This window comes from Euleptes europaea, chromosome 13 (genome assembly GCF_029931775.1).
Source record: "Euleptes europaea isolate rEulEur1 chromosome 13, rEulEur1.hap1, whole genome shotgun sequence".
NCBI lineage: Eukaryota > Metazoa > Chordata > Lepidosauria > Squamata > Sphaerodactylidae > Euleptes > Euleptes europaea.
This window is the reverse complement of record NC_079324.1, coordinates 11,663,249-11,680,629: the sequence shown is the minus strand read 5'-3', so window position 1 is coordinate 11,680,629 and position 17,381 is coordinate 11,663,249. Positions and strand designations below refer to the sequence as shown.

Sequence of the window (17,381 nt, the reverse complement as noted above, 5' to 3'; positions counted from 1 at the left end):
CTTTGGTATTTTTTAAATGTGCATTTTCAGTTTTAGTACATAAAGCATGTTCTGATAACCTTAATTTAAGCTTGGAGGAAAATTTTCTCTCCACAAAGGAAAATTTATATGGATATGAAAGGAAATCCACTAAAGGATATTTATAAATGCTAGCCTGGCCCTCTGTACTGTGGGGGCTTCCCCCCCATCTGTGTATTCTTAGTAAACGAAACAAGTTTCCTCCTTCTTACCTGCCTGAGTCTTTTCCTAAGAAGCCAGAATCAGAGAACATTCCTAGAAACCCATTATGACAAATTTTAAAAATATATTGAAAAAGAACAGGAACATTCAATTTAAAAATAATGTGACATCATAATAACTGTATCTCTGCCAAGACACTAGAACAGCAAAAATTGCTTCTGACCAGAAGGAAATTGGCATTTTGAATAATTTCCAGCTTTGGTTAACATGCAGAGAATAGCTTGCCCAAAGCCAATCCACATTCAAGAAACAAAAATAAACAAAGCCTTGTTCTTGCTGTGCAGAGAACGGAAGGGGTTAAATGCATTTTCCTGCCTTCTATCTGGACTAATGGAGGTGTTGGCTGTAAGCCCCAGCTATTGTCCTCATTTCGCATGGACTCTCCTTGTTTGCATGCCCGCTGTCTCCTAGGTTAAGGGGCCCACTAAGAGTCCCTGGGCTGAGCCCTCACAGAATCCTGGGACTGGCACGGCTTGCCTCCTTGGAAGGGGAAGTGGAACGCCCACGACCCTACAAATTGCAAACCCACTCGACTCACCTGTCAGGCTAAGCAGGGAAGTTTGGAGTACTCATCACGAAGCAGCCCAGACCTCTGCTGTAGCTAAGATGGCTGTGTGTTGCTGCATTGCTGCTTGTGCCCGTTAGGGTTGCCAACCACCAGGTACTAACTGGACAGGGTTGCCAGGTCCCTCTTCGCAACTGGCGAGAGGTTTTGGGGGCGGAGCCTGAGGAGGGCAGGGACTTCAATGCCTTAGAGTCCAATTGCCAAAGTGGCCATTTTCTCCAGGTGAACTGATCTCTATCAGCTGGAGATCAGTTGTAATAGCAGGAGATCTCCTGCTACTACCTGGAGGTTAGCAAACATAGAACAGCACATAGACTGTATGCAAAATAATTTATCAATGTAAAACTTAGAAAAAACACAGTTTGTGCACTGTTAAAGCAAATATTTACAGACACTGTCCATTTATAGCTGAATAATACAGAGATACGTCTAAGGCTCCACACTCCGTGAGTAATGCCACTGAAGTGCACTGATGCGTTCAATGACAGGAAATGTTTTCCTGTGTCCAAGAGGTACAGTCAATAGTCTTTTCTACAGAAGACCGGTATCCTTTCTGTTTCGGCTTGCCACAGCCTTCCTCAGGGACCACCATTCAAATAAATATAACGCGAACTAATTATTTTGTGTATGATGACACCTTTTATTTGCAAATTCATGGAGTTGCGATGGGGTGCGCATGCGCACCTTCCATCGCTAACATTTTCATGGTGGCGTTCGAGCATGCGCACATCATACAAAATAATCCGTTTAAGGATAGTATTATCATGTATGTTAGATACATAGATGACTTGTTTCTGGTAATGCAAGATGCTCAAAGCTTTGAACAATTTGCTGCTTGGATCAATATACAAGACCCCCATGTGAAATTGAGTGGCCACTGTCACAAGGAGACTATTCCTTTTTTAGACGTATCCGTCTATAAGAAGGTTGACGGTAAACTAGGGGTGCGCCCATACAAGAAAGAAATGGCACGCAACACTTTGTTGCACTACAATTCCTTTCATCCACTTCACCTCAGAAATAATCTTCCCTATAGTCAGCTTTTACGACTAAAAAGAAATTCCACAGATAGAAATGACTATCTTAAGGCAGAAAAACAATTTGACATAGAATTGCAACATCGGGGCTATCCAATTAAGAGTATACAGCAAGCTAAGATTAAAGTTCATCAGAAACCTAGAGAAGAACTTTTGCGTGCACCTCCCAGACAATCTAATACTAGAGTAACCTGTGCCCTCCAGTACACTTCAATGGCACCAATCATCAGACAGATTATTTATAAACATTGGCACTTGGTGCAGCACTTACCTGGCTGCCAGGTGCCCCCCTGTATGGCTTACAAACGAACAAGGTCCTTTAGAGACATATTGGTTAACACCAATTCACGGAGCCAACTAAGATCTACCCTACCAAAAGGGAATTATAAATGTGGCTCCTGCCAAAGCTGTAGATTTATGCTAACAGTACGTGAGATAACTAATCCAGTAACTGGTAAAATCTTTACTGTAGAAAGTTTTAATAACTGTGACTCACGTTATTTGATTTATGGAATCAAATGTGCCTGCCATTTTTGGTATATTGGGAAAACTTTGAGACCAATTAAATACCGCATAAGCGAGCACAGGTCTAGGATCAGGAACAGGTCTTAGAAGCACCACTTACGCCACATTTCCTAGAGAAAAACCATTCGGATGAGGAATTATCCTTTTTTTTAATATGGCGATTCACTGACACACACAATCATGATAAGGTTGATATTGATTTAATTTTAAAACGTCAGGAATCTAAGTACATTCTTTTGTTTGACACGCTATCTCCTAGAGGATTAAATACCTCATTGGATCTAACATGTTATTTATGAATATATAGGCATAATCATCAGGTGTGCTCTGTCTCTTTAAATGGGTCTCCTTCAAGCTTCTACTTTACAAATTGTAATCAGGTGACTCCAGTACTTAAAATGCTGTGTGAGCATGGCGACTTTGCCAACGCTGAAGCATGTTACTAACAGCCAGCGTGTAAGTACTCTGCTTATTTTTAATTGTTAATATTGTATTGTGTTGTTTCCTTTGTATTATGCCGTTTACTGTATGATATTATTTATGGTTCGCGTTATATTTATTTGAATGGTGGTCCCTGAGGAAGGCTGTGGCAAGCCGAAACAGAAAGGATACCGGTCTTCTGTAGAAAAGACTATTGACTGTACCTCTTGGACACAGGAAAACATTTCCTGTCATTGAACGCGTCAGTGCACTTCAGTGGCGTTACTCACGGAGTGTGGAGCCTTAGACGTATCTCTGTATTATTCAGCTATAAATGGACAGTGTCTGTAAATATTTGCTTTAACAGTGCACAAACTGTGTTTTTTCTAAGTTTTACATTGATAAATTATTTTGCATACAGTCTATGTGCTGTTCTATGTTTGCTAACTAACTATCAGCACGCTAACGCTTGTATACTTACTACCTGGAGGTTGGCAACCCTATAGCTGGAGATCTACTGCTATTACAACTGATCTCCAGCCGATAGAGATCAATTCACCTGGAGAAAATGGCTGCTTTGGCAATTGGACTCTACGGCCTTGATGTTCCTCCCCTCCCCAAACCCTACCCTCCTCAGGCTCCACCCCTAAAACTTCCCACCAGTTGCCAAGAGGGACCTGGCAACCCTAGTGCCCATGCCGGGCAGCAGGCGACCTATGATCCCATCCTCCATCTTGTATCCTGCCCTTTGCTCCACGCCCTATTTCTTTGAAGAGCTGCCGGCTGTCTTTTGTTTGTTCCCCCATTTATTTTTAGAATCATAGAGTTGGAAGGGGCCACCAGGGTCATCTAGTCCAACTCCCTGCACAATGCAGGAAATTTACAACCACCCTCCCCCCACACCCCCAGTGACCCCCACTACATGCCCAGATGACCAAGATGCGTTCCCTCTCATCATCTGCTTAAGGTTATAGAATCAGCATTGCTGACAGATGGCCATCTAACCTCTTCTTTAAAACCTCCAGGGAAGGAGAGCTTACCACCTCCCGAGGAAGCCTGTTCCACATGAAGCCCCACCTACCTCACAGGGTATCTGTTGTGGGGAGTGGAAGGGAAGGTGATTGTAAGCAGGTTTGATTCTTCCTTAAGTGGTAGAGAAAGTCAGCATATAAAAACCAACTTTTCTTCTTCAAAGTACGTTACATCATTCTCCTCTCTTCCATTGTTATGCTCACAACAACCCTGTGAAGTGGGTTAGTCTAAGTGGGTGCCAAGGTCACCAAGCAAGCTTCCATGGCAGTGTGGGGACATGAACCTGGGTCTCCCAGATCCTATTCGGAAATTCTAATCACTACCGCTGCACTGGCTCGCTTTCCTTTGTGGAATGACATTCTCTCTTTTTCTTCCCTATTATTAGTTCCAGTTTTCTATCATTAGTGCAATATCACTATGTAAAAAAATATAACCCTTCTGGCCTCTTTGTTCTTGCAGATTCAGAAAGTGGCGTTATTGTTGGGGCATTGATTGCAGCAATTCTAGCCGCTGCTTTGATCTGCGGTATTGTCTGGTTTTTAGCTTCAAAGGAGAAGAGAAAGAAGAGAAAAGAGAAAGCTGCAATGATCGAAACACAGTAAGTTGTCCAAGAGCTTTTCTTGAATGACACTTCCAACGTGGGTTTTTTTTGCCTTTAATGACGAGAGTGGATTTAATTGTGAAGACAGATTCAAAACATGGCCTTTTACTTGGGGTTGAAGAGATTGATCTGTCACCTGGGAATTTCAAATTACTTGCAGAAGCAGAAATTAAATACATCAGTTGCTAAAGGTTATGAAATCGAGCAGAGGGTAGATCTTTGGATTACTGAAGGTAAACTGTGGCAGCCATTCTGTGGCTGGCTCAGCCTCCCATGTAGGGTTGCCAGGTCCCTCTTTGCCATCGGCGGGAGGTTTTGGGGGCAGAGCCTGAGGAGGGTGGGGTTTGGGGAGGGGCTTCAATGCCATATAGTCCAATTGCCAAAGCAGCCATTTTCTCCAGGTGAACTGATCTCTATCTGCTGGAGATCAGTTGTAATAGCAGATCTCCTGCTACTACCTGGAGGCTGGCAACCCTACTCCCATGCCAGCCATTTTGTGGCTACGCTCATCACACTGTGTCAGAATTCCAAAGGTGCCTGCAGGCTCAAAAAAGTTGGGGACCCCTGTGTTAAAGGATGAAAACGTGGAGCTACCTTGTTCTGGGATAGCTCATGCTTTGGAAATCAGATGCCCCCTCCCTAATCTTGGTCTGTTTTTCTACAGGGAGGTTGTCCAGAAGGAACCACTGAATGCTGAGTATACTGCTGGGCCCAACCAAGAAAGTGTGCCCGCAGCACCCGTTCCACGAAGCAAAGAATCCACTGAGACAAATGAATACGAGACTCCGGAGGAGATTGAAGTCGCAGCAGCGCCTGAAAATGAGATCCAAGAAGCAGAGCACCAGCCAGTGGCCTAGTCTCTCCTGCCACACCCGGAAGATCCCACTAGAGCAACCCATCTGCTACCAAATTGGTTCCCCAAGGCACAGCCACAAGCCTTTCCGTCCCAGCCCAGCATGGGCAATCCTCATAACAAAGCATGCCTCCAAACACCGATCTTGATCTGGAGCAGGGCTGATGTGTCCAAAGGGGCTCACCCCTGTGGTCCTCATGACTGCATACCCCACATTTAACATCAAAGGCTGAACACATAGGCTTTGTTTTGGTTCCTGGACGGGGATTGCCCTGCAGAATGGAGGGTCATCACTGTCAGTCACCTTTCCCTCCTCCGACCAGCCGCAGCTGATTGTGTTGACTGCCTCGAGAGGGAATGTAGAGCCTTGCATGGGGATCTGTGGGGCTAGGTCCCTGTCTCCAAAGCAAGCTTTTCAATACTCTAGGTGAGGTCTAACCAGAGCAAAGTGATACCATCACTTCGCGTGATCTGGACACTATACTTCTGTTGATACAGGCCAAGATCGCATTTGCCTTTTTAGCTACTGCATCACACTGCTGACTCATGTTCAGTGTTTGGTCCAACTGTGCTTTAGCATTTTAATCCAATGTTGGTCACATTACTGTGAGTCTTTTCTATATCAACATGTTTCCTTTTACATGGAGTATCACTCAAGCAGACCAGTATCAGGGAAGTTCACACATTCAAACTCCTAGCATCAACAAGCAGGTGGTGAACCAGCCTAGTTCATTGCTTCTTACTATTGTCCAGCTGAGCTTCCATTTGTAGGCATTTGCCTAAGACCATGATTCCTATCAGGGTGCCAGGGGGATCCACGACATGCCTCCTCTAGTGCAAAGAGCCAATTCTAGCTTTCCTCCACTTCAGGGTAGGAGGGTCTTCAGCTGAGCCCAGGAAGCATCACCTTTGTGTCTGCAGGGGGCACCCTTTTGGAAACAACTGCCTCCATCACAAATGGATGCTCAGAAGCTCCTAACATTTTGTGGTATCCCCCCCAAATTTTGGGACTGGACCCAGTCCCCACAGCAGCTGTTTTGTTGTACTTGTGCTCTGAACTCCAAAAGTATTCACTGGTTCAACCAAGCCGAGGACACCTAGCTGAATACCATCATGGTTCATTCCCCTGGCCACGAAGTGTGTGGCTGGATTCTATCTTTCCTAGCTTCGATTGCACAAGCAAGTTGTGCAAAGGCTCCATTGTGTGACCAGATCGCAGCATGGTGTGCATCACACAGCCCATTTTCAGAAGGATCACAGTAACATATCACCATTACTTGGCCGCAGTGCTTTGTTTTGTTTAAAAAACAAAACCATTGCCAATACTAACATATATGGCTGCACCGATTTCCCCCTCAGGACTTAGGAGAGCCAACCCCTCCCCCAGGTGCTGGTACTCAATATCGGTGAGTCCTACCACCAAAAAAGCCCTGCTTGGTTATATGATGAAGCCAACACATTCTTGATTAATTACAAGAAGGCTGAAGTTCAGACCACACATGAACACACGCACAGTGATCATACACACTTGTGAAAAGGTTCTGAGGCAAGTGCTGGTGGCCAACCCTAGTGGCTTCCTACATTCAAGTTTGACATGTCAGACTTGATAGTAAATTCCACTAATCTTAATGGCACATTCCTTCCTGTAAGTAAAGCCTGGATCACAATGTTCAGTCCCCACACAGTAAATACAACTGCGATCGCTGAGGTCCAAAGAACCATGTGTCATACATACAACTGGACTCCAGAGTCCTCTTGCCCTGAAAGCTGCTTTTGGCTCCCTGACCAGCCACCCAACACAACCTGGAAGCCTAAAACTCTCCTTTAGCACAACGCACCCCTCCCATTACAAGGCACGTTTGTGCAATAGGATCCAGGTCACCATCGCTATGTGGATGTGCCTCTATTTGTAGATTGCCCTTGCTGGATTTGGAGACCAGTATACATTTGCTCTGTGTATATATGTAAGGATCTTCACATGTATATACATTTGTCTATTCTGATTTACAATGGACAATGCTTCAATTTTGAATTTGAATTTGTAGAAAATAGCAAACAACTTGCCTTTAATGAAAGTCTCAAAAGTATATTTTCTTATCCTGCTATATGCCCTACCTGGTGACAGTTTCAGAGCTATTGTCCCAGAGGATTAATTACTTTAGAGTAATTACTTGGCCGTGTTCTGGGCCTGCCATTTCAGTACAATATTGTCTACGTTTTCCTATAACTTTGTATGTTCTAAACATGATGTAAGAGTTAAACTGAATAAATTCTCTGAAATACACCACCTAGAAAATGTCTACATACATGAAGAAGAGCATCTGAGTTTAGAACTGGTTGACCTTCACAGCACTTGCTTTTATACTCCAAGTAAGTGGAAATTGCAGGTTGCAGTGTTGGGTCAGAGAGAAAAAATCCAAAGGCAACAACGGAGGAATGGTTTCTTTGTACCAACTAAAAGATTACCAAGTAATGGTTTTAACCTCTCCAGAATGCTTCACAAGGCCAGCTGTTAAACAGAAAGCGGGAGAAGAGGGATGGAGCAAACAAAAAACAACTCCAATGCATTTTGCCTACATGTCTTCAGGGGGATCTATAAAAATACAAATAAAAAACAAGAATATCTTGTTTAAAAATGATTAAAAACATGGTGAAAGTGAGCACATACAAAGTCCACAAATGTATGCAGAGCTAAATAGATATTGTATGGTTGCAATACACGGTTGGAAAAACAATCCTTAAAGCATTTTTTAAAAATTTGTATTCTTATAGACCCCCTGAAGCAGCACACATCAAATGCATTGGGATAGTATAACGGAATAAAACTATTTTCCCCGCTGCACCATTGTTCTTCATTTGCGCTAGCTGTTAAGCTGAACATAAGCACTATTACGTCCTTCTGAACTCTGCCTTACAAAGGCCCTGTGTGCCCCAGAGAGTACTGGAAAAAGATCTACACTACTGCTAGCTGATACACTTTTATAAGGAATTGCTGTTGTATCTTTGTGCAAACCAAAATCTTGTATTTTTATTTAGCAACTAGGAAGGCCTGATGTAAGTGCCCTGCTAGATCAGACCAGTGGTCCATCTAGTCCAGTATCCTGTCTCACACAGTGGCCAACCAGTTACCCAGCAGGGCCAACAACAGGGCATAGAGGCTGAAGCCTTCCCCTGATGTTCCGTCCTGGCAGTTGTATTCAGAGGTTGCCTCTGCATGCGGAGGTTCCCCTTAGTCAGCATGGCTGGAAGCCACCGATAAACCTCTCCTCCATTAATCTATCTAATCTCCTCTTAAAGCCATCCATGGCTGTGGCCATCACATCCTCTGGCAGCAAACCGAATGCATTACACCTTTGCATCATCTTAAAACTTAATATCTGGCATTTCCATCATGCCCAACATCATTTCTTGCCCTTCTCCCTTCTGGGAGAGATGAATTTGAGGAAACTTTAAAAAACTGCTCACTGCTTAGTGAACCTTTAGTCAGACCAAACTAAAAGACTAACCTCCTCTGGAGGTTTTTGCAGTCATCAGAGCTCCAGCTGCGAACTTACAGCTGAGTCAGTCAAGGGTCATCCTGAGCTCCCGGCTCGCAAGAAGCTCTTGTGCCCTGAATCTTGTGGTTTCACAGAGCACGTGCAGAAGAGCATGGCGACTTGGTTGGAGAAGGTTCTGAATCCAGACAACAATCACTCTTTGCGAACTCGCCTTTGCTGACTACCCAATTCCAACTTCAGTATTCTTCCCTACTTCCTTGCTCTCTGCCACTCAACTTCCTTTCATCAAAAAATAAATAAATAAAATAAAAAAACAAAACCTGTATTCTGTGTTCATAATAAACAGATGCACATTTGTGTAGCTTATCTGATCACTTTGCTTATTCTGACCCATGACACTATTTCCAAGTGTTGGAAATAGATCTGAAATAATTACCAAAGGCAGAAGAATGACTACAGGGATCCTGTTTCTGAACAGGATTTATTTTAAGGTATTTAGATGACCGGGTGTCTAATGAAGTGGTATATAAACCCCTACAAATACATACTTCTTAAACAATCATGTTAAGATTTCACTGGAATCCTTAAGGGAGGGCAGGAAGGAAGGTAAAAAGTGGGTTTTTTGGTTTCTGGTGGTGGAGGAAAGTGCCATCAAGTCACAGCTAACTTATGGCGACCCCATAGGGTTTTCAAGGCAACAATCCTTTCAGTGGTTTATTAATTGTCTGCCACTGAGTTGTGACTGGTATACTTTGGGGGTCTCCCATCCACATACTGACCAGAGCAGACCCTGCTTAGCTTCCGAGATCGGGCCATCCAGGTCAGGGCATTGTAACAAAGCGTTTAGCTGCAATTTAATCTTTGCTTTCTAGATTTACTCTGGAGCATTGGTATTACCTTCACAGGTTTTGATCAGCAGCTTTTCTACTTGCTATAATTTGTTTTTAGGATCTGTTAATATATACCCATAGGCTCAGCTATGTGTCACAGTAATTTTATTCATAGGGATGCATGGGCACTGAGCCGTCTACTGCTGCTAAAGGTACTTAAGGGATGAATTTTTATTTACCAAGCTCCTAGATCCCTATCATGTATCTGTGTGAACCTAGCTGACCTACTGTGAAGTAGCAAAATTACTTTGAAGGACTGTAAGGAAAACAGAAAACATTATGCTTTATATTTTTAGTTGCTCCATTTCAGAAAGGAGAAATTGGAACTTAAAAGATACAAAGAAAAGCAGCAATGAATAAAACATGAAACAGTTATGAAAGAATGAGCAGGAGAATCAACTTCTCAGTTTCTCAGTATTGGCACTAAAGCCAGTGTTAAAAGCCATCAATGTTATTCTATTTGAAACAAGACTGATATTTGGTAACACGAGTCAGGAATGTGCCAACAGAGAAAGGTATGAAGAAAAAAAAGTTTTGTTGTGGACAGTCCTAACACAGAACATACGAAAGTTCTGCCTTCCACCGGCAAAAAACTTGTATTTGTAAGTTATGGTTGAAGAATGGAATAGCTAAGAACAGGACAAGCATGGCCTGAACATGGCCTGCTGTGGCCAGCAAGCTTATTTAGGAAGACTGCCATCTTGAGGACTTTGGTGCTTAAAGATCCATGTGGCATATAACCCCTGGAAGAAATCTTCTCATTCTGGTGCCAGCACCTTCACTTTCCAAGGTAGCAGGACCAAGAAGGGAAAGGGATTTTGTTTGGCCACAGATGATGGGATGGACAACAAATTAAGTGCAATGATCACTCAACTTGAGACAGTGAGGGCCAAAGATCAACCACCATCCTCCAGATGTTAATCAAGAACAGAGTTCAAGCAAACAGACGATTGTTATCCTTCAACCAGCCTCTTGAGGATGGAACCCAGGCCCCCTTTCGCTACTTGCAGCGGTGTCTTTTCTTCTTTGTTCTCAATATAGATACTTGCTCCATGGGACACCAAGAGCTTGGCTTCATCTGCTCTCTCTTCGTCGCAGGCTAAATGGCTATAAACAAGACCAAGAATTACCAATTCTGCTAAAGACAGAAATGCTGGGCAGTAATAATTTGGCTGTCACATTCATAACATTTCAAATAATATAAGAAAAGCCATGCTGGATCAGACCAAGGCACCATCAAGTCCAGCAGTCTGTTCACAAGTGGCCAACCAGGTGCCTCTAGGAAGCCACAAACAAAACCACTACAGCATTATCCTGCCTATGTTCCAGAGCACCCAATATATTAGGCATGCTCCTCTGATCCTGGAGAGAATAGGTATGCATCATGACAAGGATCCATTTTTGCTAGTAGCCATGAATAGCCCTCTCCTCCAAGAACATGTCCACTCCTCTCTTAAATCCTTCCAAGTTGGCAGCCATCACCACAACCTGGGGCAGGGAGTTCCACAATGTAACTATGCGTTGTCTAAAAAAATACTTCCTTTTATCAGTTTTGAATCTCTCACCCTCCAGCTTCAGCAGAGAACCCCACATTCTTGTATTATGAGAGAGAAAAGCTTCTCCCTGTCCACTCTCTCCATACCATGCATAATTTTACAGACCTCTATCATGTCTTCCCTTAACGGCCTTCTTTCCAAGCTGTGGCTCAATTGCAGAGCATCAGCTTGGCATACAGAAGGTCCCAGGTTCAGTGGTAGAACATCTGCTTGGCATGCAGAAGGACCCAGGTTCCATCCCTGGCATCTCCAGTTAAAGGGACTAGGCAAGTGAAAGACCTGTAGATTGAGACCTTGGAGAGCCACTGCTGGTCTTAGACAATACTGACTTTGATGGACCAAGGGTCTGATTCAGTATAAGGCAGCTTCATGTGTTGATGTGTAAACAGCCCTAAGTGTTTTAACTACTTCTCATAGGGCAGTTGCTCTAGTCCCGATCATTTTGGTTGCTCTTTTCTGCACCTCCTCGACCTCTGCAATATCCTTTTTTAGGTGTGCTGACCAGAACTGTACACAGTATTCCAAGTGTGGTCTCACCATAGATTTGTACAAGGGCAGTATGATAGCAGTATTATTCTCTATTCCTTATCTAATTATGGCCAGCATGGTATTTTTCACAGCATATTTTCATAGCTGCCACACACTGGGTTGACGTCTTCATCGAGCTATCCACTATCACTCCAAGATCCCTTTCTTGGTCTGTCGCTGCCAGCATAGATCCCATTAGTGTATAAGTGAAGCTGAATTATTTGCCCAGCTTTTTTGCCCAGTGCATCACTTTACACTTGCTCACATTAAATCTCATTTGCCAATCCATTTTTTGTCTTTAACTACCCTAAATAATTTGGTGTCAACGCTGTTCACCCCCAATTCCAGGTCACTGATAACAGGCTGAGGGACCCCACTACTGATAACAGGCTGAGGGACCCCACTACTCACATCCCTCCATTGGGAGAACACACCGTTGATTCCTACTCTCTGCTTCCTATTTTTCAGCCAGCTCTCAATCCATAAGTGGACTTGTCCTCTTATCCCATGACTATGAAGTTTGTTTAGCAGTCTTTGGTGGGGGACTTTGTCAAAAGCCTTTTGGAAACCAAATACACAATGTCCACAGGCTCATTCCTGTCCACATGCTTACTGACACTTTCGAAAAACTCTTAAAAGGTTAGTGAGACAGGACCTACCTTTACAGAAGCCATGTTGGGTTTTGCTCAGCAGGGCTTGCCCTTCTATATGCTTGACAATTCAACTTTAATAATACTTTCCATCAATTTACCTGGGACAGACATTAAGCTAACTGGCCTGTAATTTCCCAGGTCCCCCCTGGAACCTTTTTTTATCAATTAGTGTTATTCTCCAGAGGCTGATCTAAGGGACATATTCAAAAATACCAGAACTACAACACACCACAAGAACGTTTGTACTTACAGAGCGGTATTTCCCTCTGAATCCTGTAGATTGACAGAGGCTTTGTGCTTCAAAAGGATCTGTATCATTTTTAGATTTCCTTTGGATGCTGCTCGATGGAGCGGAGTTGATTCCAAGTGATCCTTTGCATCTGGGTTAGCTTTATTCTCTAACAGCATTATTGCGATCTAATTGTGAGAAAAGGGGAAAACTTATGCAACTGGGTGCTTTGTGAGAGGGGAAGGGAAGAAGCAGCAACGCATGGACTCTTACCTCCTGCTTATTTTTAGAGGCTGCATAATGCAGAGGAGTGCAGCCATTCTGATTGACAGCATTCACCTGGGCACCTTTCTTGATCAGAGCTTTCACAATTTCATCTCGGCCAGCTGATGCTGCAATATGCAGAGGAGTCCAGCCAGCCTGAAGACGCCAAGAAAACAAACTTTTTACCATTTAGTGGGAGGGAAGGGGGACAGTATTTGTTACAAAGAAATGACCCCAATTCTCTGCACTAACAAAAGCATTGGCCTCTCTCCCTAAGCACAAGGAAAACTAACAACTTGTTCCACAAGACTTTTAAGAGGATGAAGGAAGAAGGGAATTTGCTTCGGTTCACTTAATTAACTTTTCCCAGTCAAAGGATCCAATAATAATATTTCAAATACATGAGCTCAGCTAAACTCACAAGAACCCCATGGAAGTGGGGGTGAAAATTGAGGCTGATTGACAGCGGCTTTATTGAGCAAGTCCTCAGCATAAGGGAGATATTAGGTGGACTTCTTGTATTAATTTTTTTAGGCTCTGCACCAGCTCCAGCAACTCCAAATGGTGCCGTTATGCCAGTGTCAAGAAATGCATGACTAGTAACTTTTACTATCCTTTGTTCCAATGTGTCATATAAGGGTCCTCCACTGCCCACTGTGTGACCCCAACAACCCTGTGAGGGGAGTTAGGCTGAGAGGAAGGTTTCCTCAGTTTTAGCCCAATATTCTAAACCCAGGGGTGCCAAATGTATTTGTTATGAGGGCCGGAAATGACACAAATGTCATTTGGTCAGGCTGGGCCATGCCTCGCCAGCCCAGAAATGGGAGGGAGGGCTGCCTCTGCTGGTGAGCCCGCAGAGGGCTCACCAGCCCTGATTGGGACTGAGGGGGGGCAGCCTCGCAGGCCGGATAAGAGCTCCCAGGCAGCTGGATCCAGCCTGCAGCCTGATCTTTGACACCCTTGCTCTAACCACTACCATCCTGGTGGAAATAATATTATAATAACTTATTTCACAGATCGCCTGCTTTAGTCGCTGACTGCAGACATAGCCTAATGCCTGCTACTGATGCCCACAAGACCAAACTGTGGCCTTCCCTTAACATTAAGTGTCCGGCAACTATTCACCCTCCCCTGGTCTCCTGGCCACAGCAAAACAAAACCCTCCACCTTTTGGATATCACCTCAAGGTCTAACCTTGCTTCAGATTCTGTTGCTTGTGTATTAGGCCTTCTGCAGCTACTGCCACTACCTTATTTAATTATATATGACTTTAAGGGTTGGAAGGGGTAACTACTCTTGCTAACCAGGCCGGCTTACATCAGAAGCCGGAGAACTAGTACAAATCAAGTCAGAAGTACCTTTTGAGGAGGCACAGTCCTCATGCAAGATATGTACTGCTGTTTTTTCAGACAGAGGACTGTCTGCGGAAGTCACCCTTGTATAAAAATGCCTTTCTGCCCAATGAGGGCCACTAAGGCGGCTATATATCTTGCGGGCCTTCCACCATCCAAGGAGCCCAAGCAGGATTCCCAGGTGTCCAATGGAGGCACTGACTGTACTCAGACCTGTTTAGCTGCAGTAAGGCTGTTGTTAGGTGCGTCTTATCAGTGGAAAAAGACCTGGAAAATTTGCATCACACGGGCAGGGCCTTACCAGGAGCTGCCCAGACCCTCACCTCACAGTGTGAAGTACAGCCAAAGATAACACATCAAAAATACTCTTTTTGTCACTGATGTCTCTTAGAAGATGCAAGAAGTTGGCAGTGAAGCTGGCAGGGTAAGTAGTCATAGGAACTAGATTCTGCCTAGACTGGGGGTCCCCAACATAGTGCCCATGAGTGCCATAGTGCCCACCAAGTGAAGAAGAGTTGGTTTTGATATGCCAACTTTCTCTACCACTTAAGGAAGAGTCAAACCGGCTTATAATCACCTTTCCTCCCCCTCCCCACAACAGACACCTTGTGAGGTAGATGGGGCTGAGAGAGTTCTGAGAGAACTGTGCCTAGCCCAAGGTCATCCAGCTGCCTTCATGTGTAGGAGTGGGGAAACCAACCCAGTTCACCAGATTAGCCTCCACCGCTTATGTGGAGAAGTGGGGAATCAAACCCGGTTCTCCAGATCAGAGTCCACTGCTCTTAACCATTACACCATGCTGGCTCCTCAAGTGCTTTTAGAAAGTGAGTGGGGCTATGTGGGGCTTTTGCCCAGGGAGCTTTCTGATTAGCTGTGCAGGTATTTAATAACATCAGTTTGGCTGCAGCTGCCTCCACAACAAAGGGATCTTCCCTTTGTGACTGAAGTAAGCTGTAGTTGCCATTTTGTGGCTGGGTCTGCCTCCTGTGGCAGCTATTTTGTAGCAGCCATTTTGTGGCTGCGCCCACCACACTGTGCCAGAATTTCAAAGGCGCCCAATGCTCAAAAAGGTTAGGGACCTCTGGTCTAAACAACAGCTCAAAAAAAAATCCACCTTACATCATCTTTGTCATTAACAGGAACTCCCAGATCGAGCAAAAGGTTGACAATGTCCGCATGTCCAGCTGAACATGCCCAGTGCAGGGCTGTCCTGTTATCCTAAAAGGGAAAGACCAAAAATGTAGCATCAGAACACTGGAAACTGACTTTGTTAGAACGGGGAGATACAGTGTAGGAGCACACTGCTGTGTATGCAGACCAGGGCAAGACACTTGAGTGGTCAGAAGAGTGAGGGCCACCTTGTACGTTTCAAAATTACCTGAGAAAGCACTGCAGGTTGCTGAGACCAATCCCCTTACCTGTGGCTTCACAAAAATAGTAACTTTAAATACATCAGTTATGGAAAGCTTGTATTTTCTGGCACTCCACTAAACACACACACCATGTACAAGCCCCAAAAGAAAGATGTGAATGGAGTGTCTTTATTGCATATAAGATATTGCATATCTTGTTTCTCTTGTACTTGAGAGTGTTATAACTTATACCCTCATGGAAATATGCTACTGTTACCTGGGGCTGAATGAAAGGAATGCTAAAGCCATCCCGGGTCTAGCGCAGTGGGTATGAACAGGGATAGAAAACCCAGGCTTAAATAACCACTCAGCTGCAAAGCTCAGAAGGTGAAATCTTATCTCAAGCTACACACTACAGCGGCTTCAATTATGCTTCTATTTTTATGTTTGTTTTTCATTTGTATCGCGCTTCACCCCCCATGATCCCCCCACTCCACTTAGTCCACCACCACCTTGTGAGGATAGGTCAGGCTGAGAGATTGCGACGGGCCCAAGATCACCTGGCAGGCTTCCATGGTTGAGCGACGCATTAGAACTCAGTTCGCATCCAGCTGTTTATCTCTGCTCAAGCGTATCTATTGGTTTCGCTGTTCATGCGTATTAAGAGTCGTGCCAAGAGACATGCTTATTGCTGGTCATGTGTATCTAGTGGCGTTGTTTCTCTGAGGTGTCCAAGCTGTTAGGAGTCATGCTGGCCTGGCAGGCTCTTGACATGAGTTAGGCCCATTTCTGTTCAAGCGTTATCCTTTGGTTGTTTTTCTCTGAGCTGTTCAAGCTGCCCCCGCTCCTTTCCTACCCCCCTGCTCTGACCTTGAGTCTCTAGCAGGCAACTTCAGTTTTACGGCTTGCTCACTCCCTACTTCCTACCAGGCACCGCTCTCTCCTAATTCCCAGGCCGCTTGGTTTTGCACCTGGGATGACTCTGTGCTTCAAGTTCTGCTTTGCAGTTTGGCTTGCCATCAGCAGCTTTGAACCCGTGGATTGCTCATGCTGTATCCTGCGGCTCCTGAATGAACGTTTACCTGCTTTAGACCTGAGCGAGTGGCTTTTCGGGATTGCCGAGGTTGGCTGGAGAACCTCACACCAGCGCTCTAATCACTAGATCACACCTGCCCTCCCCTGAGCATGTGCAGAGTGCATTCCTCTCGCAATGGATTTAGCACAAAGGGCGGGGGTGGAAAACGCGTCCGGGTTTTTTTTTGGGCACGACCTCCCCCCCCATCCCAACCACGTGACGCCCCCTCACACTTGTGGGGCGCGTCACGCCCCTCCCCTCTCAACGGCTCCTGGGCCCACCTGGTCCGCGCGCGTCGCCAAGCTCCGGTTGGCGGCCAGGCGCTCCTTCACCTCGTCCAGCTGCCCCGTGTAGGCCAAGTTGCAGAGCTCCACGTTGGACACGGAGCCGCCGCCCTCCATCGCCCGGCCAAGCCCGGCCCTCAACGGCAACCGTCGGCGGAGCCTCCTGGGCGCTCCTCAACCAATCGCAAGGGAGGCTCTGAAGCCACCGGCCAATAGGCGGCCGGACCCCGCTCGAGCGTCATCTCCTTCCAAGCTGCGTCCTCAGCCGGCGTGCTCCGCTAGTCCAATCCGGCCGCGCCTATTGGGTGAGAGTCGTTGGGGCCGATGGGAGTTGTAGTCGACGGGGGGGGACAGGAAGCGGACGGCGCTTCGCCTGGGCAGGCGGGCGGACTACAGCTCCCGGCGGGCTGCTCGGCGGCCGCCGTTGA

The 17,381-nt window shown here is 45.3% G+C and overlaps 2 protein-coding genes across 2 annotated transcripts in view; one reads left to right on the top strand and one right to left on the bottom strand.

The window, feature by feature from the left end:
• LOC130485807 (V-set and immunoglobulin domain-containing protein 1-like) overlaps nucleotides 1-5,277 on the top strand; it is a 31,145-nt gene extending 25,868 nt beyond the window's left edge. Inside the window, exons 6-7 of the mRNA XM_056858953.1 lie at nucleotides 4,279-4,417; nucleotides 5,085-5,277. Coding sequence (XP_056714931.1) covers nucleotides 4,279-4,417; nucleotides 5,085-5,277 — 332 coding nt within the window. The remainder of the gene's footprint in view (nucleotides 1-4,278; nucleotides 4,418-5,084) is intronic.
• Nucleotides 5,278-10,605: 5,328 nt separating this feature from the next.
• Nucleotides 10,606-17,070, bottom strand: PSMD10 (proteasome 26S subunit, non-ATPase 10). The gene is made up of 5 exons (XM_056859449.1): nucleotides 16,951-17,070; nucleotides 15,362-15,460; nucleotides 12,900-13,046; nucleotides 12,648-12,814; nucleotides 10,606-10,767 (listed from the first exon to the last, which is right to left on the bottom strand). The coding sequence occupies exons 1-5, from the start codon at nucleotides 17,068-17,070 to the stop codon at nucleotides 10,614-10,616; spliced, it is 687 nt and encodes a 228-aa protein (XP_056715427.1). The 3' UTR covers nucleotides 10,606-10,613.
• Nucleotides 17,071-17,381: the final 311 nt, after the last annotated feature.

Excerpts from the sequence above, each read along its gene's own strand:
- PSMD10 (XM_056859449.1), bottom strand. The coding sequence starts at position 17,070 with ATGGAGGGCGGCGGCTCCGTGTCCAACGTGGAGCTCTGCAACTTGGCC. Across the intron at positions 15,461-16,950 it reads TGGCGACGCGCGCGGACCAG|GATAACAGGACAGCCCTGCA; the intron begins GTGGGCCCAGGA and ends TTTCCCTTTTAG. Across the intron at positions 13,047-15,361 it reads CTGTTAATGACAAAGATGAT|GCTGGCTGGACTCCTCTGCA; the intron begins GTAAGGTGGATT and ends TGGCGTCTTCAG.